Below are 26,868 nucleotides of genomic sequence, written 5' to 3'. Positions count from 1 at the left end.
TTACAAAGTCGCAAAACTGTCGGCCTTAGATACTATAACTGCTGCTTTCTTTAGCTTCTGAATGAGTAGTCCTCATGGGACGTAGCTGGCTAGAGCAGCAGCGTGAAAACGAATTTCCTATTATAGCGTGTTCACTGGAAAAACATTTTGGAAAGACTCGCCTATTTTGGATTAGTTTAGTGTCCTCAAGACGTATTTTGGAAAAATTCACCTACCCACTCTGAAGAACAGTTTAATTGTTATAGCGCCCTCCAAACATCCCTTGATGAATTTCTTTGACAAGTTTTGTAGTCTGGATGGTGGCGCTTCAAGACAATCCTAGATCGCTCAAGTAGAGAGAAGTAAGAACGAACTAAACGAACGCTGCAGAAATTATCTCTTTTGCAACAAAAACAGATTTACACAAACACAGATCAGTAAAATTTATCATTAATTATTGCAATATGGATGCTGTTGTCGCCACACTTACAAGAATACCATTGAAGGTAAGAATGTTCCTGTATCTTGTTTATGTAAGCATTTACCAACCAAACAATGGCAATGCATCACCAAGCAACTGGAGGCCTGTAATTGTCAAACCACTACCGGGGTAACCATGTCTTCAAAGCGCCTGAACAGGCCATATTTCTGCATTATGCATTGACAATTCTGGCCTACTAACTACGAAAGTGCACATACAAAACTGTGTTTATATTATAGCTAGACAAATTGCATCCATTAAATTAAATCCTCAACTTGAGGTATCCCTCCTTGTACCTAACTAAGTAAGTATTTAAAGGTAAAAACTTTCCAATATTTTACTACTAAAATTATGTTATTGCAGTATTTAATAGTATAATATTTTTTTTAAAGTAATTTTGATTGAACAATAGCAGAAGTGTGTAATGTCATTACATGTAACAGTTCATTAACCCAAATGCTACTTCATGTACTTGGTTGTTCCATCTAATGAATTCACCCCCTTGGGTATTGTAATTTGAGGCACACATAATAGTTCATTTCATTATTATCCTACCTAATAACTAATTGAATAGAATTGAAGCTTGTAAAATCAGAACCTAGTTAATTTAAAGATCTATTGGTGCAAAAAATGTACAAATTTGGTAGAATTAAATCTCCTCCTCTCAAGGGAAAAGTGAAATTTATTTGTTCCTTTTTATGTAGCATGCATGTTACAGGATTACAGGCGTTTTCGACTGTTCGCCTGTTCGCCTCTGAAAACACACAGAACTGGAAAATAAGATAGAGGGTGGTATACTCAATTATGACTAATGCTTACCTGGTTGGCAAAATTGTGAAACTATTTTAATGAGTATTTGTATGGTTTTGAAGACCAAAATTTGTCAAATTTGTTTTTGAAACGCTTTATGGACTGAGCATTGACAACCTTTTTTGACAAATAATAAAATAATAACAAAAATATTTCCTTGCTCTGGTTTATAGATTTTGAATTTGTGACCCCTCGTGGTAGTAAATTTATTGAGTTCAAACAAGCTTTTGTTTGCATAGTGTTATAGCATTGAAGGAATAAAACTCAATTTCTCTGAGGTTCTTTTTAAATGATGTTAGCCGATTCACGATAGTGCTTGCTTTTAATTTTGAATTTAAAGCTCTGTCTACATTATCATACTTTATGTGACAAAAACATGTGATTTGCCCATATGCACAGGATTATGTCATATAACTACCATATTTGGGCACATCACACTTTTTTTTAGTTCAATAGTGTGGACAGAGCTTAAAACATAAACACTACAATAATTTGGATAATTAGTGAAGACATTTTAAAGCAATTAGTGTAAATAGTCAGTCATAGTAAACAACTTTACAATCACTGTATCAATTAAGAATTATCTTTGATAATTGCATAGATAAAAATTGGAATTGACAATTAACCAATGAAAACCCTTTGTATACTTGGCCTCCATTATGTGTATTTATCACAATATCAATTAGTGTTGCTATCATCGTTTGCATAAATTAAAACATAAAGTAATGAGAATATTGAATACGTCAGTGATAAAGCATGTTTGATTACATTTCCAGTTTAATGAACTTCGACCTTCAATTAAATGGTGCATTTCAATTATTTATTTACATCAGCTTCTTATATATTGAATTATGATGACTCATCCATGAAAAACGGAAACTCTCCCAAAACCTGAGTTTTCTTTTCTTGGTGCCCAAATGCCTTAATATTATTTAAATACATTCTAAATCAACTTTAATCTTAAGCCTTGTCTACACTATCAAACTGTATGTGTCCATATATGGACATGATGATGTCATATCACTACCATATTTAGGAATATCACTCTACCATATTTGGGCATATCACACTCTTTTTGTCAAACTAGTGTAGCTTTATATTTATGATAGCTATTATTAACATTTGCCAGGTCTTTTTTAATTGCGAATATAGCACACGATAGCCAGTCGTCCAAATTACATACATGTCAAAAGCAGGTCTGATCTAAAAAAAAAGTGTGATGTACCCATATATGGACATGATGATGTCATATCACTACCATATTTGAGCATATCACTCTACCATATTTGGGCACATCACACTCTTTGATAGTGTAGCTTTATATGTATGCTAGCTATTATAAACTTTTACCAGGTCTTTTTTAAGCGCACGATAGCCAGTCATCCAAATTACATGCATGTCAAAAGCAGGTCTGATCTAAAAAAAAGGCATTTTTTATTGCCAATTGTGACGTCATTCAACGTTCTACTTTAGTGGTTTAATTTGCATATTGGACACGTTTCATTGCACTCCTTTTGATTAACGGCAAAACTGGATTGATTTTTGTTTCTCTCAACCAAGTTGGTAATTATGATAGTGCTGTAGAACTGCGCGTTATAATAATCATTGTATAGCGCTTATACTATTGTATATCCACAGTTGCGTTTTAGTTGATTTATGGTAACGGTGCATTTATAATTTACATTTATAAAGCAGAAACATAGTTTAATAATCACTTTAACAAACACTAATAATGTTGAAGTCATAGTTTGGACGTAATCAATAATTCATATCATTAGGACATCATAGAAAACATGAGTTGATAATAGCTTAACTTACCCGGATAAACCAACTTATACCATTGTACATTTATATACGTACAGTATAAAGCAGAAACATAGTTTAATAATCAGTTCAAGTACTAAATATAATGTTGAAGTCATAGCTGGGACGTAATCAATAATTCATATCATTAGGACATCATAGAAAAAATGAGTTGATAATAGCTTAACTTACTCGGATAAACCAACTTATACCATTGTACATTTATATACGTACAGTATAAAGCAGAAACATAGTTTAATAATAATCAGTTCAAGTACTAATAAAATGTTGAAAATTAATTACCAGGGACACAATCAATAATTTATATCATTAGGGCATCATAGAAAAAATGAGTTCATTATAGCTTACTTACCTGGATAAACCAACTTATGCTATTGCACACTACGTACAGTATAAAGCAGAAACATAGTTTAATAATCAGTTCAAGTACTAAATATAATGTTGAAGTCATATCAAGATAAATCAAAAATTCATATCATTAGGACATTGTGCATTTTAAAATTGTTTAGTGCAGCTTATATCCGGATAAACCAATTTATACCATTGCACATTTATAATACATATAATATAAAGCAGAAACATACTTTAGCAAGCTCTGTAATGTTGAAGAAATAGCTGGGACATAATCAATATTTCATATCATTAAAACATCAGTGCATATTAGAATTATTTAGTGTAGCTTACTTACCCGGATAAACCAACTTATGCCGTTGCGCATTTATATGCATATAAAGCAGAGCAAGCAATAAGTACTATAATATTATCATAGCAGTGCATTTTAGAATTATTTAGTGCAGCTAACTTACCCGGATAAACAACTTTTGCCTTTGCGCATTTACAATACATACAGATAAAGCAGAAACATACTAGCAAGCACTACTGTACTATAATATCATAGCAGGGATGTAAACAATAATATACATATAATTCATATCATTAGGACATCAGTGCATTTTAGAATAATTTAGTGCAGCTCTAACTTACCCGGATAAACCAACTTTTGCCATTGTGCATTTGTATATAAAGTAAAAACTTTTATTATAGCAAGCTCTGTTAATATAATGTTGAAGTCATAGCAGGGATGCAGTGAATAATTCATATTATTAAGACATTTACTACAGTACTGTAAATATATATCTATTTTAGTGCATTTAGTGCATGTTTACTTACCTGGATAAAGCAATATCATAAAAAATACTAATCTGTTAAAGAGAGAGTCCAGCAATCATACCCCTTTAATTAAATTTGGTACATCCCTGATAAAATATTTGCCATTTTGTTGGATGTTATTTTGCTCTCTATAACAGATCACAATATCCAGTAATAATTTGATAATATTAAAGAACCATACATTTATTCTCTTAGTAGATGATTGATTGTTTATGTAATGTATTGTTTTAAACAATAAATCAAGCTTAAATATATTACTACTAATGGTACTAAAACCAAAATGACAATGAAAATCCAAATGGCAATAAAACAAACCAATAATTGATCAAAAAAGCAGTAAAAATACTTTAAAAAAACGTGTAGAAATAAAAGGTTTATAATTTCTGAAGAAATAATTATGTGATGAAATAAGTTCCTTGGTACTAGTCAAAAATGTTGCTTGGCAACCTAATGTTTATGTTAAGACATTGATAAATAAACGCAATGGTTCACCGCACTAGCATGAAGTTTTCTTTCGCTAAAATGGCTAAAAAAAGTTGAACAATTTTTTAGCCAATTGTTATTTTTTAGCCAAAAACTGTGCTATGCCTATTATGCAATATTTAAGAATTATTTCAAATGACCAAATGAGCTTTTTTGTCCATACACAATTAAAACATTAAATTCAATTGCCTCCAAGTTAAAATGTAGGCCCTAATCAGCCGGCGCCTAATTCTAAAAAATAAAGACAAAACATCAACTCTTTTATCAATTTTATTGTATGTGTGTTGAATTTTACTTGGCCAGAGTATACATGCTTAAAGGCCAGGTGCCGACAACAAGTTTCTATTGATCATACATTCCAATAAATATCGATCTATAGTTTCCCTATGTTTCACATTTTTTGGAATTTTATTTGTGTTACACGATCTTGTTGAAAATATTAAAGCACTTTCTAATCATTGGGGAGGGTGGGGGTGGGGGGATATTTCGAATTACAATGTACAAATCTCTATTCTTTCATACACAAATGTTGTCAATAGAGAGGCATTTAAAAAAAATAAAATACTAAAAATTATCCACCGTATACCCACAATCTTTTTTTCACTTGCTAGGGAGTCACCAGACATGTTATTACATTAGGTTAAACTACTAAACTACTAAAAAAAGTCAATCTTGATTTTTATAGCAAAATTTTTCCAAATTTTGTATTTTACCATTTTAAGGGAAATTCATGTTTTTTTGTCATGATATATGTTGCACATATGTGATTCATGTACAATTAACCAAATATTATATTTAAAATTGATTCCTGTACCTGAGCTTTAAACAGTGGAAACATAATATGTTGAATTTCATGTATGCATCTTTAAATTATTGATATACTGCACTGCTGCAGTAGCTTGTTTATTTTGACCTGGTTTTGAACAAATTATAATGTTTTTGAACAAGCTATGCACAGGTGTGCTTGAAAATGTACTAATATTATAATGAAGTAGAGAAATGGGCCTAATTATCATGTGTACAACTTCTCAAGTTTTAATCTCAAAGTTATAATTGCGTTTTTCATGGAGAAAAACTCAATATTGATATTTCTTTTTCTATTTCCATAGGGAGTGGTAATAGTACATTTTATCTTAACAATTTGGTAAGTACATTTATGTTGTTTTCAATTATACAGATTTTTCCACATGCATTAAAAAAAAATTCTTTTAATAATTTTTTATTCAAGCAAAGAGGAGCTCTGAAAAAAAGTAATAGTACAAATTCACTATGAAATGAAAAACCTCCCATTGGCCGACAGGATCACCAAAAGATCATCATAATTTTGTTTTTTTAAAAAAAAGTTTTTTTTGCATTATTAATGTATTAGTGCATCAAACAACTATTATAATTATTTTTTACAAAATCATATAAAACAATACAAATATTTCACAAATAAAAGATGTTGTTTGTTTTCAGTGCATTTGTACACAAATAATATTATATAATTATTTTACGAACATGGAAACTTGCAATCATAATACATCACACACTTAAGCTAATGGCACATCCAAAAACAAACCATAAACGAGGATAGTTTGCAATTAAACTACAAACCATTAAACGCATCATAAGGTTAAAGTTGAAAGGTCAAATTGCCCGTTTTGGGTTTGTAATCAATCGAAATATCTCAACAATATTGACAATACAATCTCGCGTAATGTAAACATTTTTTATGATCTCCTTATTTTCTTGTAGATGTGTAAAATTGTGTAAGCGTGTTTTGCGAGAGGAGAGAAATTTATCAAAGTAGTGTTATGAATTATTATGTAACCTGTTTTTAACATTGTAAACAATGTATAATACGTACGATGCCAATTTTAGCATACCTAATTTCATCATTTTAATATTGATAATTATTGGAACTTTTGTTAATAAAGGAAAACAATGAAAAATAAACAACATAAAATCAATTCTCCAAATAACGGACACCATTGGACTAGCTCATATTGTGCGGTTTGCAAGTTAGAAAATGTCACGAAACACAATCAACTCGCCCAAAAGCATGTTGGACTAGCCCAAATTGGTGTTGCGCGAAAAAAGTAAAAGAAAATGTCACAATACACAATCAACTCCCCCAAAAGCATGTTGAGCTAGCCCATATTGGTGTTTTGACTCTGGCCCATATTGAGCTCTGGAGAGAAATTCTGCTGATACAATGATATTCAATCAACTTGCCCTACAGTACTTACTATAATTGACAAGTAAATTTGAGGTGTTTTTTGGGTTTTTTTTTTAATGGCCTAATTAATTCAACTCATAACGAATCAAGTCAAGTTGAATTTAAACATCTTGTATAACTTCTATTGTACATAGTTTTAATATAGCTTTTACTTTTATTTTTCTTGTATTTTTTTCCAAATCTGGACCTCTTGGGAGACCAGTACTTGTGTATTGAAAGAGCTATTCCAGAATAGAGAAAGATTTGTATTGTATTGTATTGTAAATTACATCCAATATTCTATATTTGGTATTACCATATTTAACCTAATTCTATTGTCTAGGTAATATTTCGAAAACAATAAAAATAGTTATCAAGTATATATTCCCGCCACTAACTGTAGAGCCCGTATACAAGATTGTATTAGGTCAGAATACATAATTCTAAACACAGGAGAATATTGTTAAATCTGATATCTACTTGATTACATTGGGACTTTCAGTAGAATTCTTTTTCAATGATTGTAATTTGGCGTATTCGGCTGGGAACGTCTATACTCAACAGAAAATGACAGAAACTGTTTAGAATTAACTACTTTTTTAATTGAATGGTAATTTATAGTTTTACGAACATCGAGTATGGCCTCTTCCTAATGTTTGAAAAGGTTATTAATAAAAATTATTTAAAATGTTTTTTATGCCATTTTAATGTCACATAATAATAGTTAATCGCATTGACAAAACATTGGATTGAGAAAAAAAATTATTTACCTGAAGAAACTGTATTAAAGTTAAAGCAAAAAATAGTCAAATTGACTAGAAATGGGTTTTTGGTTGAATTTAACTGGTTATTTTGTCTTTTTTTTAATAATTGAAAACATTATTTTTTTTAGTTTGTTTTTCAACGGAAGTGATTAACTTTATTAAAACAAAATGGCCTATTTATAGTCTTTTCTTATTAAATCTTCGTTTTTTTCATGTTTTGGAGGGCAATTTCTTTAAATTAACAGAAATTGAAATATACCAATTATAAAAATATAAAATAAAAAAAAATATATTAAAATTATAAAATAAATGTAATCGTTTGTAATTGAATATCAACATTCCATTTATCACTATACCGATATTATATACCGTAAAACCTTGACATATTCTATGCTGTACAATATATTCATTAGTTCTTCTTAAATATATGTGAAAAGTTAACAACACAATCAAGAGAAAAAAAATCCATGATTTATATTTGACAGTTTAAAAGTATTTTATTTAGTATTAAGGTGCTGAGTGCGTTCTTAGACATTGTGGCTCCCTTTCTACTTACCTAGAATTTTTATTTCAGTAATAGATATTTTAAGGTTTGTAAATGTTAATGATATTCCGGATCATCCTCACAGCAATTTATTCATTTTTTATTTCAAGTGATCCCAACTTTTCCATTGAAAAGCATTGTAAAGGCCAATTTACACAGAACGAGCGGTAACGATAAGCAGAAATTCGCGTAGCCTGTCCCACGTAGAATCTGTGTATCTATCCTAAGTGCGGAAACCATCGCTCCGTCCGCGGTGTGTTTAAATGGTCATAAGGAATAACAAAATGGCATAATGATTCTGGTAAAAGAACATTTCAATACCGCTCAGTCAAACTCTGGAATAATCTTTCACCAGATATTCGCAGCTCTATAAATTCATTAACTTTGCAATCGTTTAAAAATTTGATCTAACTGTATTTTTCTCTTGCTTCTTGTGATATTGTAGTCTTTAAAAACGTTTTCATAATTTTCCATTTTTATTGTTTATATTTGTAATTTGTAAGTGTTAACTGGACTTCAAGGAAGAACAATGTACAAATATTGAATGAATATCCAGAATAAAGAAAGATTTCTATCTATCTATCTATCTATCTATCTATCTATCTATAGATTCTATATTTTTATTAACCGTTACCAATCATCTGTGTAAATTGGCCTGAAGAGTGATAGCATTTTGGGGCTAGCTACAGTATTATGCAAGTTGATTGTAATATAATCCTTGTTAGAAATTTTTTTTTCCTTCTATAATAGCATTGTGTTCAAATTTAGCCTACTTGGGATTATAATTGGATTGTGTTTACAATGGAATATGTACTAAAGTTTTTAAATATAGGGGTGGGATTATACTTGAATTGCGTTTACGATAGAATGTACTAAAATTTTCAAATATATAGGGGTGGGATTATACTTTCAAATATATAGGGGTGGGGATTATATTCGAGCATGGGATTTTACTTGGTCATAGAGAGTATACATTAAATAAAAATCTAAAGCTAATTTGCCTGAATGAAATATATACTGTAAAAGGTGGGATTATACTTGGATTGCGTTTACAATGGAATGTACAAAAGTTTTCAAATATATAGGGGTGGGATTATATTCGAGCATAGGATTACAATTGGGTCATAGAGAGTACAAATTGAATAAAAATCTAAAGCTAACAATTTGCCTGAATCTGCAACAAACCACTTTAAGAATCCAGTCGTAGCTTGCTTTGCGTTATTAACTTAAACAAATCAATAAGTGTTTCAAAATGAGAGCGACCGACGCGTTGTACTTAACGACGTTTATAGGCGTGTTTATAACTGTGTTTTTTTCATGCGATTGTTGATACAACTAATGCATTACAGAGATAAACATAGATTGTGAAATTCTTTTCAAGAAATATTGCACCGAGAGGTTGCGTATTTGGTTTAATTTTATTCCGAGGAGTTTCTATGCTCGTGATGAACTAATTAACTGTTCACAGCACTCTGAGCATTTCTCTGTGATTTTCAAATGCTAATTATTTGATTAAACTAATTTATTATTCGCCATAGGCTCGTTAAAGCTATAAGTATTATAAATAATATATATCGTAGTATTGAGAGGTAAAGTATGGGAATTATAGCTTGGGGCTTTACCTTAATAAATAAGGTTAAAATCCTATTTCATGTTGTTTTAATATATTTGACTGCAAAATCTTTAGTGAATAAATGTGTATAAATATTATTTATACTGTATATAAATATACAATATATATATTAATAAATATCTAAGTGACCCAGTTCATTTAAAATGATTTTTACTGCAAGGCAAAGACACAAATGAAAAAAAAAAAGTTCCATGTGCAAATAAACCTTTAATATGTAGATAAACTGTATACAATATTAAGTTTACTATACACAATTTTATGTTTATATTTAAAAAAAAATAAATTAAACATTGAATAGGTCATATTCACAGAGAAAAAAAATAATGATTTTTAAAAGTTATTAAAATAACTTTTATAAAAAGATAAAAATAAAATTTAAATTAAAAAAAAACCTGTCTTTTGACAGGCAATTGTCTTCTTTTTTTCTCCTTTTTCTCTTTTTCAGGCAAATTATTATTATTTTTTTTTCGATTACATTTTTAGTCAACATGAATAAATATTTTGCTATGGCCTAGTCGTAGATCCAAGCTATATTCTATATCTACGCCTATTGACCCGATCGGGCATCCGGCCCTCGTAACCTAAAAAAAACATCCCTCTAGGAGAATGGTGAGAAAAGACGATATAGATATGATCTACAGCTAGGCGTAAAGGCAGCCGGTTCAAATTTGTACATCTTTAAATATATGGATTACTTTGCATATAAATTATTAATATTAATTTACACTTTCTATATTCTTATGACACAAAATTAGTATATGAAAAGCTATTAAATATTGTTATTAGTTAAAATTCTAATAGGCATTTGTAATAATTATATATAACAATGGTATTCCATAAAGCTATGGTTTGATATTGTTGCATTGTATCGAGAAGAATAGAGAAAGCAAGATTTGAATGAATGACCCGACGACGGTTGCGTTAAGAATAGCGCAATCAATATATGCGAACGGATGTAATAGAAGTGTGATTCCCAGTCTAGATTATTGACTGTTGGCTTGCTTCATTTAAAATACAAGGGTGATTAATATTCGCTACAACATAAAAATTAGATGTCTGAACAGAAACAAGCTTGTATTTCATGTGATTTAAAAATTACTAACAAATGAAAATTAATTTTTGCTAACTTGCTAATACTATACTAAAAATACTAATTGGAACAAAATAAAACAGGGGTATGTTAACCATGCCATTTGTAGTCATGCAGCATATATCAAAACCACTAAGTGCTTTTAGATGAACATCCGGTCTAGTATTTTTGCTTAAGTGATAAACAAAGGCTTATCTATCATACAAGTTCTTAATGCTTATGTTGTTTGGAAACTGACTTTTAAGCAAAATCTTAAACAAAGTTGATATGATTTTTGATAAATTCGACCTTTCGCGAGTTCTTGAAGGAAAATGTTACATTGTGGCAAAAAATGGCAGAGAGAGTTTGCGTCCCGAGTTGCATACTGTAAATAGTATTATTATCTTTACAGGGGCGGCACCAGGGGCTAATTGCGCCAGTGGTGTAAACTCTCACTTTTTACAGCTAAAATGAATTATACAATTTTTAAAATTATGTTTTAGCTGCTTAGAGCTGGAACCTAGATTGGCTCACTGTTAGGAGATGAGACTACTAAATGGTTTTGAAAAAAAAATGTATGTTAAAAATTAAAGTTGACACACAATATACAGGATATAAATAAAAAAAAACTAATATAAAAACTACTTTCACAAATAAAACTTGAAATAAATACACAGATTGAAAATAATAAGAATTCTCCGGCATTTTGATATCTTGTGATTGTTTTTTATTATTGCGGATAACCCTAGGCATTGGGTTCATTTAGCAAATGAAAGAAATCTCTCTCGCATACAACGTGATCTGTATTAAATCATTGATCTTCTTATGAAAATGTACATTCTCGTCGTAGAGAATGGCATGTGGCCTTGGTATTTTAATGAGAATAATGATACTGAACTGAAAGAATACGCAGTTTACACATCAAAATGTCAATGTTTATTGTAGTATTCTTGATTGTTGTACTGTAGCAATACGGTTTATGAGGCTATACACTCAAATGTCAAATGTGAAAAGTGGCGTATCCAGGATTTTGAAATAGAGGACGGCCCTGGGCTAAACAAAATGTAAAATGCTGAACTTAAACTTGATATTCTTTCTTTCTTTCTTTATTCATTTACCCATAAATATAAATTATAAACATTGTAGCATACAAATAATAATAATTATATCATGGGAAGGGCTAAAAAATAGTTAAAACTAATTTCAGCCCCTAAACATTGAAATATTTGCATTGAAAAAATGATCACCCCCTCTGTCTATGATTAATTCATGATACGGTACGAAAATGATGACTAGGTGGGATGGCTCCCTCATGAGGCTGCACTTCGCGAGCAAAACCATTATCCGATAGGGGTGCTCAATGGAATTTTCTTCTTTTCATAATTTGTACTGGAGAGAGAGGGCTATTGTCAGTTTATCCAGATAAGCGGCAGTCATAGACTACCAACACCACTGTTGGTTTGTGTAAATTAACTTCTGTATGTCTATTTCGTGCCAAGCGTACCTGGATAAACCAATAAAGGCCTTTTCCACTTTGAGGAGTATGTGTTCTTAAGGTAAGCAGTAATAGACTACCAACACCACTTTTGCATTATTAATTTATGATTTAGTAACTGTATGTTTATTAATTTTTAACAATTCATAAAGAAAAGAATTACTATGAATAGATTAATATTTTTCAATAGGTTTAAGAAAACAAGAAATTGTTCAATAATTAAGAAAATAAAAAACTGTATCTGAAATAAATTTAATTGTTTAAATGAGTGAGCTTGCTATGATAAATAGAATTTTGGAAGCAGCAATAATTTTTTTCTGCCTGTTTGTCTGTAGGCCCTTTAAGGAAAGAACTTATATACACATATATTATATACAATATTCCTATTATTATCTTTAATGATCAAGAGAAATTATATTCTATGTTTTTAGAAAGTCTAAAGTTAAAATTATTAACACATCATTAATTTTATTGATGGAAAAAAAAAACTACATCAACATAAATCAGGTCGTCAAGGTTACCTAATCAACATACAGCTTTGACGGCCACTCTGTCAGCACGCTAATTCTCATTGCAATTTTACTGCGAAAGCAACGACACATTTCTGCCTAACAAAACCCAGTAGATTTATCAGAGTAGAAAACGTGAATAACGTGCGTCGAAAATAACTTGCAGATTACTCAACGCTTTCAAAGATTTCTGAGTAATTGCTCTCACTGGACCTCACTTAGCATTCACGCTTGATTAAGCAATGTCATAATTAAAACTAGGATTTAGATGGATTTAACCTTTGACATGAACATTAGGCCCGGATATTTTATGCAAAAAACTGATGCAGTGGTTGTAATGCAAAATACAATTAATTGTATATTCTGTATATTTCATTATCATGAGTGGTTATTATATATAATGTCAATATCCCTGCCCCAATATCAAGTGAAATATTTAAAAAAAAGTATTTAAGAATTTCACTTAAGTGGTATTTATTTAAAATGGAAAATCTCTAAGTTTTAAGTGTGATTGGTAAATTATACAGTTATACAGTTCAACAAATATATGAGAAAAACTTTTTAAAAATATTTAATTCATGCATCACTTAAGACCAAACTTCTAGTAAAAGTTGATTTTATTATATTAATAACTTATCTAATTTACACAAACTTGATATTTTTTTTTTTGCAAAGAAAATTTGATAATTACCGTCCTCAGGCATACATGTGCAAAATGTTTCAGTATGTCTACTACAAATCTTAATGGTTTTGTTATTGGTTTTTATCTTTGCAGGGCATCACAATGTGATTGGCTATCACCAGCTTATCAATATATGAATCTTTTCCTATTAATTGTTGCATTGTGGGCCATAGGCACACCGTCTTCCATTGATAGTATTCAAATGGTAAGTATTGCGCAATTGTGAGTGACACTCTATTTGAGGTTCTCCCATGATCCCAGACCCTCAAGTCTTGTTGTGAGTGAGATTTTAAATTCCCATCTGCTCTAATCTATGATTCCAAAGTGGAGTCTCACACATTGTGAGTGAGACATTTGAGGTTCCCATCACACTCACAGTTTAGACAAATTGCTTAGCTAAAACTCAAACGACACCTGGCCAAATTACCTCAACCACATGAAAATCTATGGGCTTATGTGACACTATACCCATTCAACCATACTAAAACCCCCCTGGACTTTTCATGGCACTACAGTAGTTCCCAGCCCTTATCCAAACCACACAATTTACATGCCACCCATATCCTAGCTACTATCACATCAGACCAGCACTGCAGGCCTTGTCTTTTGAAAATTGGTTCAGGGACGATTCGGCCCTGAGACGATTCGGCCCGGGACTATTCGGCCCACTTTTGGTGGGACGATTCGGCCCACTTTTGGGCCGAAACATCCCACTTTGTGGGCCGAAACGTCTCACTTTAGACCAAATTCATATTCATTTTTTTTTTTATTTATCAAGTTTTTAAAGGTGTTTAACAATCCGTATTTTATTGATAAAAAAGGTTAATAATGATCGAATTTACTTTGAAAACCTTGTTTATTTCGTGCATTCGCCAAGCGGCCAACAGAGGGCGTAACTTGTTTACATCGTTCGCGTGACTAAAAAATGATTATTTTCGACAATGTTTTCAAAATGTTTGCTTTATTGCATCTTTATCCCTAGTAGTGCTACCCCATAGTCTCTCTGAAAATAAAGTTTGGGGAGAAAAGCTTATTTTATGCTTATAAATGCATATCAAAGCCGATAAATGTAAGTGTGCCGAATCGTCTCAGGGCCGAATCGTCCCGGGCCGAATAGTCCCGGGCCGAATCGTCCCAGGGCCGAATCGTCCCGGGCCGAATCGTCTCAGGGCCGAATCGTCCCGTTACCTGAAAATTCAGGGGTGCTGTAGGTGTTCTGTCTGTATTTTGGTGTGTAGAAGTTTACCAAATTTAAGCGTGTTGTAAATCGCACTCATCAAGGGCAGTTTATAGGAGTGTGTTAGGTGAGTGAACGCACTCGCTAGCCTTAAAAGACAAGGCCTGCACTGCATGATCATTGCATAATGATTCTTTTTCAGCAGCAGTTTTCAATTTCTTTTATTTTATATATTCTATTACAGCTTCTGGTTCTACACGTTGTGAGCATCATTATGGAGGTTATATTAATCAGTGTGTATTTCCCAAAATATGAAGACTCTGGTAAGTATGGTAGGTCGGCCTAAATGCATGCACGCTAGGAGAAAGGCAGGCTAAGCTGCACGTGTAACAGACAGTGTCTCGTTTTCGGATTATGAAATAGTGGACCTAAAAATGATTCCACAGCCATAACAAAATTATCGGTTAATTTTTTACCCAATCCGATAATTAATACAAAAATAAAGTGAGCATGATCAGACATTACCTAACAACCAAGTACCCAATCACAAGGCAATGATTTGTCCTTCAGATCACAGGTTAATAATGATCGCATTTATCCGATTTTGAATAAGATCATTATCGATTAATTTTTCTCGAGTGGAATCGGTAAACCCTGTTTCCACCGTCAGTTTTTATTGGTTAATTATCGGTTAATTTTTTGCTGCGAAAACACGATCTTTGTCCCTATCTTTGACATTGTAATTTTCAAAATATGTGTAAAGGGAGGGTGGCGACCTTGTATCCGCCTATGCTATTTGTGAAACAGTAGGCCTAGATAGATAAGATCTAGCAAAACATACATAAATACAAAATTGTGAAATTGCTAAACCTAACCTATGTCCTATCTTTATTGCATTGTAATTTTCAACATTTATGTGAAAAGTGGGAGAGGAGGATGAGGAGGCTACTGTTCTAAAAAAATGGTAGACCCTGGAAGGGGGGGGGGGCGAAGAGGGGCGAAGAGGGGCTGGTGGGATAGTGTTTTGATCCATCTATGCTCTTTGTTATAACTATTTAGATAAGATCCCTCAAAACATACATCATAGAAGAACTGTACTAATTACACAGGCAATTATCCAAATGCCAATGACCAGCGTACAGTACTATAATTATGTATGGACGATTTCCTTCTATCTATTACTGAACATCTTGAAATTTATGAAAATTATATCCACATGCCGAGCAGTAATTGTCTCCATTTGGAATATGTTAAGCAGGAAAATAACATTCTGCAATTTAGCCATGTTTGTATTTCAATTAATTTTTTTCTTTTTCTTAAGATGAATAATTCAACTCAATGATGAAAATGGTAAATTTATTATGCACATCAAGTTTTAAGAATTGTAATAAATTATAAAACTATAAATAAAAAAACTATTATTATGCCAAAATGTAATAATAAGTGATTGATTATACTGTATATATTGAGAACCATATTAAACATTAAAATCAAAGAAAAGATAATTCCCATGTACATGATTGAATTATGCTAATCAGTAACCAGTCGTGCATGCATAATTAGATGTAATGCACAGTGCATCTTGACAGTAGAAAAGGTCAAAGAACGATAAATTGGTTTGACGACGAGGTAAAAATTAAATCCCTGTGAAATCAATATAGTACTGTATATGTATAGTCTTTGTAACTATAGATCCGTCGGATTATCTTTTAAGTCTTGTTTATTTGATACGGTACTTATATGATGAATAAGAAATACTAAGCTGCTCTTTAAAATATGCGGTTTATTGATGATCAAATGGAAATTATTTTTGTTGTACAATACCATGCAATTGTGTTGAATTTAGTTTTATATGTTTATTTTATTTTATAAAGCACTTTATTTTATTTAATCTATTTCGTGCCTAGTTTACATGGATAAACCGACAAATGCAATATTCTCCTTGAAGAGTGAGATATACTCAAAAAATAGAAAATTCATTGAATGCCTCTCTCCATAAATGGTACAGTCCACAAACCATGCCTTCAAGTGGGAGCCAGCTCCACAAACCACCATCATCATTTCTTTATTATATAAAGCATTTTATTTTATTTCGAATCGAAAAGTCCTAGTGGTCTTATTGTGATGTAATTTTAAGTTTATAGCCAAAGAAAATTACAAAAAAAACCACTCCGCCCCTATATTTTTGCCGATTCAGGGGTGACGTTTTTTTTTGGGCCTAATACAAAATTAATGTTTATTATTACTACATAACTTTCTATCAAATTGTTTTGTCTTTCAGGTTCTACAGAATTTAAATTCAGTGCTGCGTATCCTTTTAAAGAATATTTCAGGAAAAATATCTGTATGATATGATTGGGTTTGAAATTGTCACAGATTCAGGGTATTCACAAAAATCATTGGTTTGGGTTAAAGTTACTTCAAATTGTTCACTTTTGAACAACTTTATGTATTTGGATTATTTATTTGTTCAGGGAAAAATCCATTTATTTCTTATTTTAAAATTGCACCATAAATAAAGTTATATTATCAAATTTACTAACAGTACCGTCTGGTAGAGGTAATGGCCAAATAAGATTGACTCTTTGATCCAAGTTTCGAGAGTTTTGGTATGTACTGTGTTCTAAAATTCATGTCATGGTCAAGTGAAGTTTGAGTCATGGTTTGAGTCATGTTCAAGTGAAGTTTGAGTCATGGTTTGAGTCATGCTCAAGTCAAGTTCGAGTAATGGTTCTCATTCTGTTTTATTATCGTACTAGGCCAACACAAAATAATGTATTGTTATGAATGAATTATAAAGTTATATTTTTTCCTTACATTTTTAAAAAATAGTATGGCAATAATTAATCTCATTCTAAGACCAGTATCAGCCGTAATTATCGCCACTCACTACAGAGCTCGTGGAGGAGAGACCAACATTGGCTTCTCCAACCCCACGTACAAGGGCTACGAGAACTTTGACAACCCACCAACAATTGGTATTCCACCGCAACAAGGCAACACACCAGCTGGGCCGTCAATGGGTAACCAACAGTATGGTGCCCCTTAATTGAAGAATGGACAGGACTGTGGGTTATAATTATTTTAATTTAACAAACCATAGAGTTGTTTATAAGGGTTATGTTAGACATACTGTACACAATGCATATGACATGCATGTCAGCATAGATATCCCATTTTGCAACATGCAAGGCCTATATTCCTACTTAGACATGCGCATGTTGAATGAATAACGTAGGAACTTTAGAAACATTCAATCATGGATGCAACGAGAATGCTCTTTTTCCACGAGACAGAGCTAATAATAGGGAGTTTTGCGATTTGTACGACCAACGACCAAAGTATGTCATGTTAATGTATTGTGCACATACCGCGAAATTGGGATGTTTCCTCACTACCTAACCTCTACATAGATGTCTAGGCCCAGATGACATAGATTGACCTGACCTAGCTTGTTCCCAGGTCGTTGCAAATTGTATGTAAAGCTCCTATACATCCATGGTATGGTCGTTTGTCTATGACAGTATAAGAGTTCTTATATACAACTCTATGGTAAGTACCTGGTTTAAGAGACCAATGTGCAATAGTGTTAGATGAAGCAAATTCCTCTAATATTAGAAAAGAAAGGCAATAATTTTTTGTAGTGCAGTATATATGTATGGTTACAATGTAATCAAAATTTGTATCTAAAAATTCCTAATATTTATTGTTAGTTTTTATCAGAAAACAGAGGTAATGACTGGTTTGGGGTTCTAACAAAATAAATGTTTATTCCGATTCATCAGGTCATTAGCACCAGCAATGGCAAATGATGTTGCCTGTAGAAATAATAATCTACCTCTTGATGAGGGTGCTGTCTCAATTATACCTTATTTTTTATTTTTTTAAGTTTATTTCTGTTCAAAAATATGTACATGTTAAGATATTTTAGTGTTATGATTAAATGATATTCTTATCCAATTCAACGCGAAAAATAACGAATAGAAAAGTGTAATATAAAAATCCTGGGTGATTAGTTTTCGTTTTTCTATCTGAATAAACGCCATGTAAATGCTTTCCCGGGCGTCTTTTGTTGCAGTAAACCTTCTCGTACACTCTCATGAGTTAAAATTACCCTTGTAACTTAGGCGGAGAATTAATGGGTTTTATTTGTATTTGTATCAGAAATTTAGAATTGTATCTATCCCCAGCTAACATCAGTAAATCAGTTTGATGATGTTTAAAATAAAATAGTATGCATTCCTTGAAAAAGAAACCGTTTAAAAAATGTTATGTTGCCGGAAAGATACAGATTCTATGTGAGACAAGCTACGCGGTTTCCCGCTCACCGTTACCGCACGTCTGTGTAAATTGGCCTTAATTGTGTTGCATCATTGCATTGTGTCCTAGTGGCAATCAAAAACTTGAGGGCCTAGTTTTTTAATTGATACTTTGGCAAAAAAAAAAAAAAATTTATTTATAAATTTTATTATTGAGTAAGAGTTAAAGAAAAGCAATAACAATCAATCAATCAATCAATAATTTATTTCTCAAATAAAAACAAAATACAGTTAACATTTTCTAGAAATAATAGATAATAAATGAGAAAAAGGGGTACCCCACAGGAAGCTTAAGCTTTAAAATGTGGGGTCCAGGCAACATAATTAAAAATAAGGTAAGGTAAGAAATATATATAATATATGATAATGAACAAAAAAGACATTTAACCTAACAAATGCAGTTATAACAACATTATTAATGACCAGAAAAAAGCAATATTATATATTTAAACAAATATTTTAAAATGACAAAAATCAGCCCAGTGCATCAAATGGTTAAAGAAATTGAGAATTAGCAAATATAGTATTTAGCATGGGCAGATAAAATGATGACATACAGTGCAATGTGAAAATGTATAAGCAAAGCATAGGTCAAATACAATGCTATTAAAAGTTAGTATTAGTAATTATTTATAGTAATTTATAAAAATATACATTTCATGAACATATACAAATTTCCAACATTTATTTTTAACCTAATACATAAATGTATACTTTAAAATTTATTTTACAGTGTTTGTTTATTTATAATTTTTCTTGGTTGAAAATTGATTTTTTTTATTAAAAATTTTGCAAAAAGCTCAGAAGAAAATAAGAATCTCTTGAAAAAATGTATGTTTTAAAAGAAGAAAGAAATACGAATATATAATTTTCAGCTAAAATGACAATGCATTTATACTACTAATAATGTCTTGTTTTTGTAAGTTCCCTTTTTTCAATGTTTAGGTGAAATTCTAATAATTATTAAAATACAGTACCGATAAAAAATTCTTTACATCGCATGTGGCATGAGTAATATTTGCATAATACATGTGTTAATATTAATAATAATTTGGTGTCAGAAATCAGGCAGATTGTGGTTTTGAGTCCAACCAACAAGTGTTCACAAATGTATTTGAGTACAGAGTACAATTTTTCATGTCTGGTTTTAGTAATTCCCATACATATATATAACACACATGCATTACGGGATGGCACTAAGCTAGTTTTTATATGAAACCTCTACAGCAAAAACTGTACTGGGAATTTTAACACTCAAATTTAACACACAAAATACATATACTGTAGTTATGGTGGAAGATTTCAACGGCACGATACTATAAGACCTGAGCTCTATTATTAAGCCAAATATTTTTGAGTAACTGATCTCAAAAAGATACATAGCATATATACTTAATTAATGTTTTAATTTGTCCATGTCTTTAAATGTTCTCAGGGAGGCAATTTCACACATCAATATAAACCAATAGTAGATGTTTATGTAATTATAATAATATATAGAAAATGTACATACCATAATATAGATATCTATTATTATACTAGTGGTGTATGGTGTACCTGTATGTTAATTAGTGTATTATGTTAATTAGCCTAATGATGACATGTAGATGTATGTAAAAATGAATGAGAATAACCTTTGACCCGCAGCACAACCGTGACTGAATTGCGAAGAGCGTGAACAACAAATGTTATCTCCAGTCCCTGTAGGGTCTTTCGTGTTGTAGAATTGGCAACAAATGATGCTCATTCCATTTAGAGGTTGAGGTAGAAAGAACACCACAGTACCGCTGTCTATTCCTAAAGATAAACTGGGATTTTAAAAGTGTACATGAGCCAGATGTGTACATTTGATATTGATTTCATCACTGCGTCTGTAAACAATTCAGTATATGTTTCACTAAAAAAAATTCCTGTCCATTCACATTTGAACATACCATAAAAGCCCCAGTGGTCTAATAGAAAGGCGGCGGGTTTGGTTCGAGCAATTTTTCACTCACAAAATCTCATCCTCTGCCATTCATACAGTATTATTTTGTGTAATATTTCTATTTAATATTAATATTTAAAACCAAACTTTAAGTTATGTTTGTATTTTCTATGACCTTTATTACACATTAAATAACAGATATAGGTCTGGTTAGCATGTCATTCCTAAAAGTCAGTTTTATAGAGTAATTATTTATTTAATCAATTTTATCTGAATGTTTATATCAAATGTACAGTGATTTACCTGCAATAAATAAGTGTTTAGAAATAATTTATATGATGTTTTAAGACCGGTACTTAATCTCCCAAAAGTAAAAGTTGCAATATATATATATATATTAAGTATTATTATATTATTAGAAGGTATACCTTGTTTCCAAATGGATATTAAATGTCATGTGACTGGTGAACTTGCATAAATTAATGTGTGAGAAATACAATGTTTCTTTTGTCTGCTTATTCATTTAACTTTATAAAAGAATTTTGGTTTCATGATATATTGTCCCAACACATGAAAAATAAAGACTATGAGTAAAATAAAATGTTCAACAAGACATTTTGTAGTTTTAATAAAGTTATTCAGTTTTGAACCCCAAAAAAGGAACAAAATTAACGATTTTGTCTATAAAAATGACAAAATAAATGGTGAAATTTAACCACACTTCCAGACAATGGACTTCTGGTTAATTTTTTTTTTCTTTAAATTACGGTTTTATCAGATCAATATTTTTTTTTTCAATCAAATTTTTGGTCAAAAAAGTGAACAACTATTATGTGACATGAAAACAACTTTTATTAAAAAAATTTTTATTTAATAGTTTTTTTATTGGGACAATAAAATAAGGACTCAAAAAGGGGACTTTTCATGGAATGAACTAGGGAAATAATAACACTACAGCCAGCCTGTATTCAGGGGACATTGACCCCTTTAATACTGTAAAATAAATATAAACTAACTTCTATTAATAAACCATCATCATATTCTATCACTTTTTATTTATTAAAACATATTTACAATATTTAAGAAATTTATTTAATTTAAGAATAGCAACAAATTTATGTGGTAGATGGGAGTAGAATCTACTTTTTATAACAGCCTACAGAGGGAAGCAAACAGATAAAAATGATGCCAATGCAGACAGTGGCAGATCCAAGATTTTGAAATTGTAAAATAAAGTGCTGAACCTTTTACACAAGACGTATTTGACTGGTCAACGCCTGGCAGTGAGATATTCAGCAAGAAGTTGGATGAGCTATATCTGCTGATTATCTGCTCAAAACAGCCCCAGTTCAACTAAATACACCTCTTGTTTCCTGGTTTTGTATCCATCTATCTGGTTTCTTACTTCATAGTATTTCAGTTTGTTGGTCTTTACCCTTAATACGATATTATTATGTGGTCATACAGTATTTAATGTTTTTGTCACTGTGTATTTTTTCATTTAAAAATCTTCGTCATCATGAATAACTTCTTCTGTTCCCTGTAAAAAACAAACAATCATATTCAGATACTATACAACAATTTCCAAATGAATACATTACTCCTGGCTTGTATCCTTTATTCTAGTACTCTTAAGCCTGTTGGGACAATTACTTAACGTAATGACCACAATGTGCATTCTTGCAGTGAAAATATACAGTATATATTTATGTGGAAAGGTGCACTGTGTACCAAAGGAACAGTATACTAAGATTAGTCTCCATTCCAAGGCAACAACCCCAAGAACAGCTTCTTAAGACCAGATGCATTCTAAGAGTTACTGTATGCTTGAAATAAAAAAACATCCCAGAACCTAAAATATCTTCAGTACAGCACCTCTTGCAAAGTGTAGCAGTTTATACCCATCCCTACCTATAGCTTTGATTTCCAAATGACCCATCACCCTTACATAACCCTGACTCCTTTAGGCCCAAGCCCCCCTAATCCCATGACTCCCTTAGGCCCAAGAACCCCTACATATAGCCATAATTCTCTTAGGCCTAAGTACCCCTACTGTACATATAGCCATGACTCTTTTATGACCTAGTACCCCAATTATATTCTTCAAATCCCCTGTCCAACACCACGGTCTAGTAGAACCACATTAAAATACCAGCACCTTAGAACTGAAAGACTTACTCTTAATCTGATGGCACTGTGAGCCATGCTTTTTGTTCACATACTTTCTTCTACATACAAAAAATAATTTTGATTTGAGAACAATCCAGAAATGGTTACTTTTTATCTGAACATTGCAGTTATTTAAAAAATCATTTTCGACATACCTCTGCAGCCTGTGCTTCAGCTCGCCTCTGATCGTACGTTTCCTCCGCTTCATGTCGTTCATCCTCGGAATATTCATCTTTGTCAAGACGTTCAACTGTCCGAACGTTGATGAGAACCTCCATTCGATAGTCATCTTCATCCATGCAAGGGTTATCTGTTTGAAATAATAATAAAGTCCTCTTTAAATACTTTACTAAAGTTGAATTCCTTACTGTTCACTTTCAAAAAAGAATAAGCAAGCAGAAAAATCTTATACAGTAAACCATTGTTGATGTTTAAACTTTTAAAACCTGGTATCATCCATAATCTTATATAATGCTGCCAAATACAATGTTTCTAACTAAGTGCTTTAGACACAAAAATGATCCATAAAATATCCAAATAAATATCCAGATAACCAAAAATGGAAGATAAGGAACTATTTTCTCCACTCCGTTCTCCAGCACTTTGAAGACCCCATATGAGAGCTCACCAGAACAGAATTCACAGGAGCTCGAGTAAAAAAGCCATCTAGTGTCTATCCTACCAAAATAAGAAGTAAAAAGATTTTTTTAAAATACGTTTGAAGTCGCCCTTTTACCTATTAAGACAAGTGCCCTCAATAATGGCAAACATTTTAATTTTGAAGTTTCCTTTACGTCTGTCACGCTGTTTGCACGGATGTTGACGTACTGTAGGCTCTTCATAGTCTCTGCAAATCCATCAAGTTTTTCAATCTGATTATCACGCAAATGCAACGTTGTCAGGCGTTCCAGACGCTCCAGGCCCTCTATGGTTGTAATCATGTTAGCGCCCTGAAAGGCAATCGATATCATGGCTTTAAAGATGTATTGTCCCCCAAAAACATGAAAAAATAAAGATTAATAAAATCAGATTTTGAATAGGCAATTTCACAGTTTTAATAAAGTTATTCACTTCTGTAGAAAAAAAATCATCAAAAATAATTATTTCACTTATAAAAAGACAAAAGAAATGGTTAATTTCAACCAAAAACCATTGTCTTCCAGACAATTTAGGTATATTTTGCTTTTAAATTACATTTTGTTGGTGTAAAAATTTTTTTTTTTGGATCAAGTTTTTGGTCAAAGTGAATAACTATTATGTGATATTAAAATTGCATATGCAAAAAAAAAAATTGTTTTAATTATTTTTTAGGGGGACAATATATCTTTAAGCTAACTAGTTTGACAAAAAAGGTGTCATGTGCCCAAATATTGTAGTGACATGCCCAAACATTATTATGCGCACATCACATTTTTTTTGTCACATTGGATAGTGTAGACAGAGCTAGTCAATTTACAATTGTATTGTGGTTTAAACAAATAACGTTATAATAACTTGCGAGAATTACTTACAAATGTTTTCATAAGTATTCTCAATGTACTTAGTATAAAGTACAAAATACGTCAGAGTATAGGGCAAAACATCTGACCAATTACTCAACACCCTGACACAAAGCTACTCCACAGTAGTTACAAACAATTACAATTATATTATAACATTAACTAAGTATTAGTTTTCCCTTTTAGATATTTTGTATTCTCACTCACAAGAAACAAGTTCTTTAAGTTAGGCAGGCATATTCCAGCTGTTGTTGTTAGCTTGTTGCCTCGTAATTCCAATGTATGCAATCGGTTCAACTTCGATGGTTCAAGACCACTAATCACCGAGATTTCATTAACTGGGAACAAGACAAAAATATAATTTTAAAGCTTAAATTTTCAGGCTGAATTCCTAATGCAACGATTCAATAGATGAATGGTGAGGAATATGTGGTGAGGTTCGCCATCTGAGTATGCAGCAGCTCATGGACAATACCATAATCTTGGAGGGGTGTTAATAACAATTTTTTTTATAAATGTTCTCTTCTCAGGGGGGAATTTGGTCTATGTCAGTTTATCCAGGTAAACTAAGGCACGAAATAGACCATTTCTATATATTTCAATACGTAGATTCACCGGTACTGTAATGTTGAGTTTTGCCATCTGAGTGTGCAGCAGCCCATGGACAATACCATCATCTTGGAGGGGTGTTAAAAAATCATTTTTTGGTAATGTTCTCTTCTTGGAGACAGCCCATGTCAGTTTATCCAGGTAAGCTAGGCATGAAATATACGATCACTATACAGGCTATTGAGTACAAAATGTAAATTCTTTTTTTGATTTTTCTTTATATTTTGATGATAATGATGATGAATAAAGTATATTTGATTTTGATTCGATTTAAAACTTACAAGACATATTTAAAACTTCCAGAAGTGGATGACTGACCCCAGCCATTGTCGTGATACGATTGTTGGTGAAACTTGCATTTTGAATATAGGGCAACTCTTCGAGCTTAGCCGACGATAACAGGTTACGGTCACATTTCAAGGTTAATGTATGCGTCAGAGAGTTCAAAGGTGAAATATCTCGAAGACTATTGCCGGAGATATCAATATATCGTAGATGAATGTATGACGCTAAGATGTTGATATCTGTTACTTCTCTATTGAAAACAAAAACATGTTTTAGTAAAAATTTATGAAGGAAATAAATGATATTTTGATTGACATTACAACACACATCCAGCAATGTTACCATGGGTGAGAAATAAACTCTTGTAAAATTCTTGTTTTTGAGGACTCTTTTGCTCATTAGAAAAACCTAAAACCCTGGGACAACAAGCATATCAACAATATGTATGTAGCTATGGGGTACTGTTAATATTATTAATGATGCTTAAATTCAATTCCGGAGCCCAGATCAACGCATGGTTGTTCTTCCCTGGGGCTTTTCAAAATATCTCACTTTTACTTATTATTTTGTTGTAACCTTTTCAAATAACTGTTGTTGTGTGTGTAGCATTCCTGGCATTTTGTCTTACTAGGAACCACCAACTTAATATTAAGTGATTGTAATGTAAATTTTATAATTTTGGACTTAAATTAATCTGGATTTCCTTATTCTTACTTGTCCTTTGCATCTAGCCGAACAAACGCATGTGCTAGACCATTTCCTGTTTTGCAAAGAAGGGAGAGGCCTTCTGCTACCATTTCTTCTGTTAAGCTGTTCTCTGGAATTTTCTGAAAAAAATATAGATAAACTATAAAATATAATAGTAACAATTTACAAAAAAAAAAAAAATGATTTTGTCGTACATCATTCATATTGCCAAGTTTAGTAAAGGTTTATCGCATGGATGGAAGGATTTGGGAGCAAACTTCACGACGTGTATGTATGTGGTTTGTTGTTTGTACGTACACGTTGCATTGTTGTGCAATGACGTTCCTCGCGAAATCAACTATTTGCGATAAACCTTATTGTCATTGAATGCCAGCTAGGCTAACTTTTTTTCCTGTCCACATGGTCGACTACTGTGTGAGTCTAGTCTAGAATTTCCCTGTGTACCGAAAGACAACAGAATTAAGATTAGAGATGTATGGATGATTGAGAATGTTATTATAGATTTAATACATATGAGAGAGCGATGGTCGAC

The 26,868-nt window shown here is 31.7% G+C and overlaps 2 protein-coding genes across 4 annotated transcripts in view; one reads left to right on the top strand and one right to left on the bottom strand.

Moving 5' to 3' along the window:
• The first annotated feature begins 341 nt into the window (after positions 1-341).
• Positions 342-19,799, top strand: LOC144834991 (type-1 angiotensin II receptor-associated protein-like). The gene is made up of 6 exons (XM_078689998.1): positions 342-485; positions 5,857-5,891; positions 13,737-13,848; positions 15,065-15,143; positions 17,102-17,129; positions 17,653-19,799. Exons 1-6 carry the CDS (start codon positions 444-446, stop codon positions 17,867-17,869), a joined length of 513 nt encoding a protein of 170 aa, XP_078546124.1. The 5' UTR covers positions 342-443; the 3' UTR covers positions 17,870-19,799.
• Positions 19,800-21,983: 2,184 nt separating this feature from the next.
• The window catches only part of LOC144835993 (leucine-rich repeat-containing protein 23-like), a 113,615-nt gene continuing 108,730 nt past the window's right edge, over positions 21,984-26,868 (bottom strand). For 2 of the 3 annotated variants that reach the window (XM_078691156.1, XM_078691157.1), the window contains exons 3-9: positions 26,343-26,455; positions 25,625-25,878; positions 24,942-25,072; positions 23,972-24,185; positions 23,391-23,545; positions 23,245-23,294; positions 21,984-22,606 (exon numbers count right to left, since the gene is read on the bottom strand). In XM_078691156.1, coding sequence (XP_078547282.1) covers positions 23,247-23,294; positions 23,391-23,545; positions 23,972-24,185; positions 24,942-25,072; positions 25,625-25,878; positions 26,343-26,455 — 915 coding nt within the window. In that variant the 3' untranslated portion in view covers positions 21,984-22,606; positions 23,245-23,246. The remainder of the gene's footprint in view (positions 22,607-23,244; positions 23,295-23,390; positions 23,546-23,971; positions 24,186-24,941; positions 25,073-25,624; positions 25,879-26,342; positions 26,456-26,868) is intronic. The other variant, XM_078691159.1, reaches the window with a different exon arrangement.

The sequence above is a fragment of the Antedon bifida genome, chromosome 2 (genome assembly GCF_963402885.1).
Source record: "Antedon bifida chromosome 2, ecAntBifi1.1, whole genome shotgun sequence".
In the NCBI taxonomy this organism is placed as follows: Eukaryota; Metazoa; Echinodermata; class Crinoidea; order Comatulida; family Antedonidae; genus Antedon; species Antedon bifida.
The sequence above is the reverse complement of the archived record's forward strand: the minus strand, read 5'-3'. Positions and strand labels throughout refer to the sequence as shown.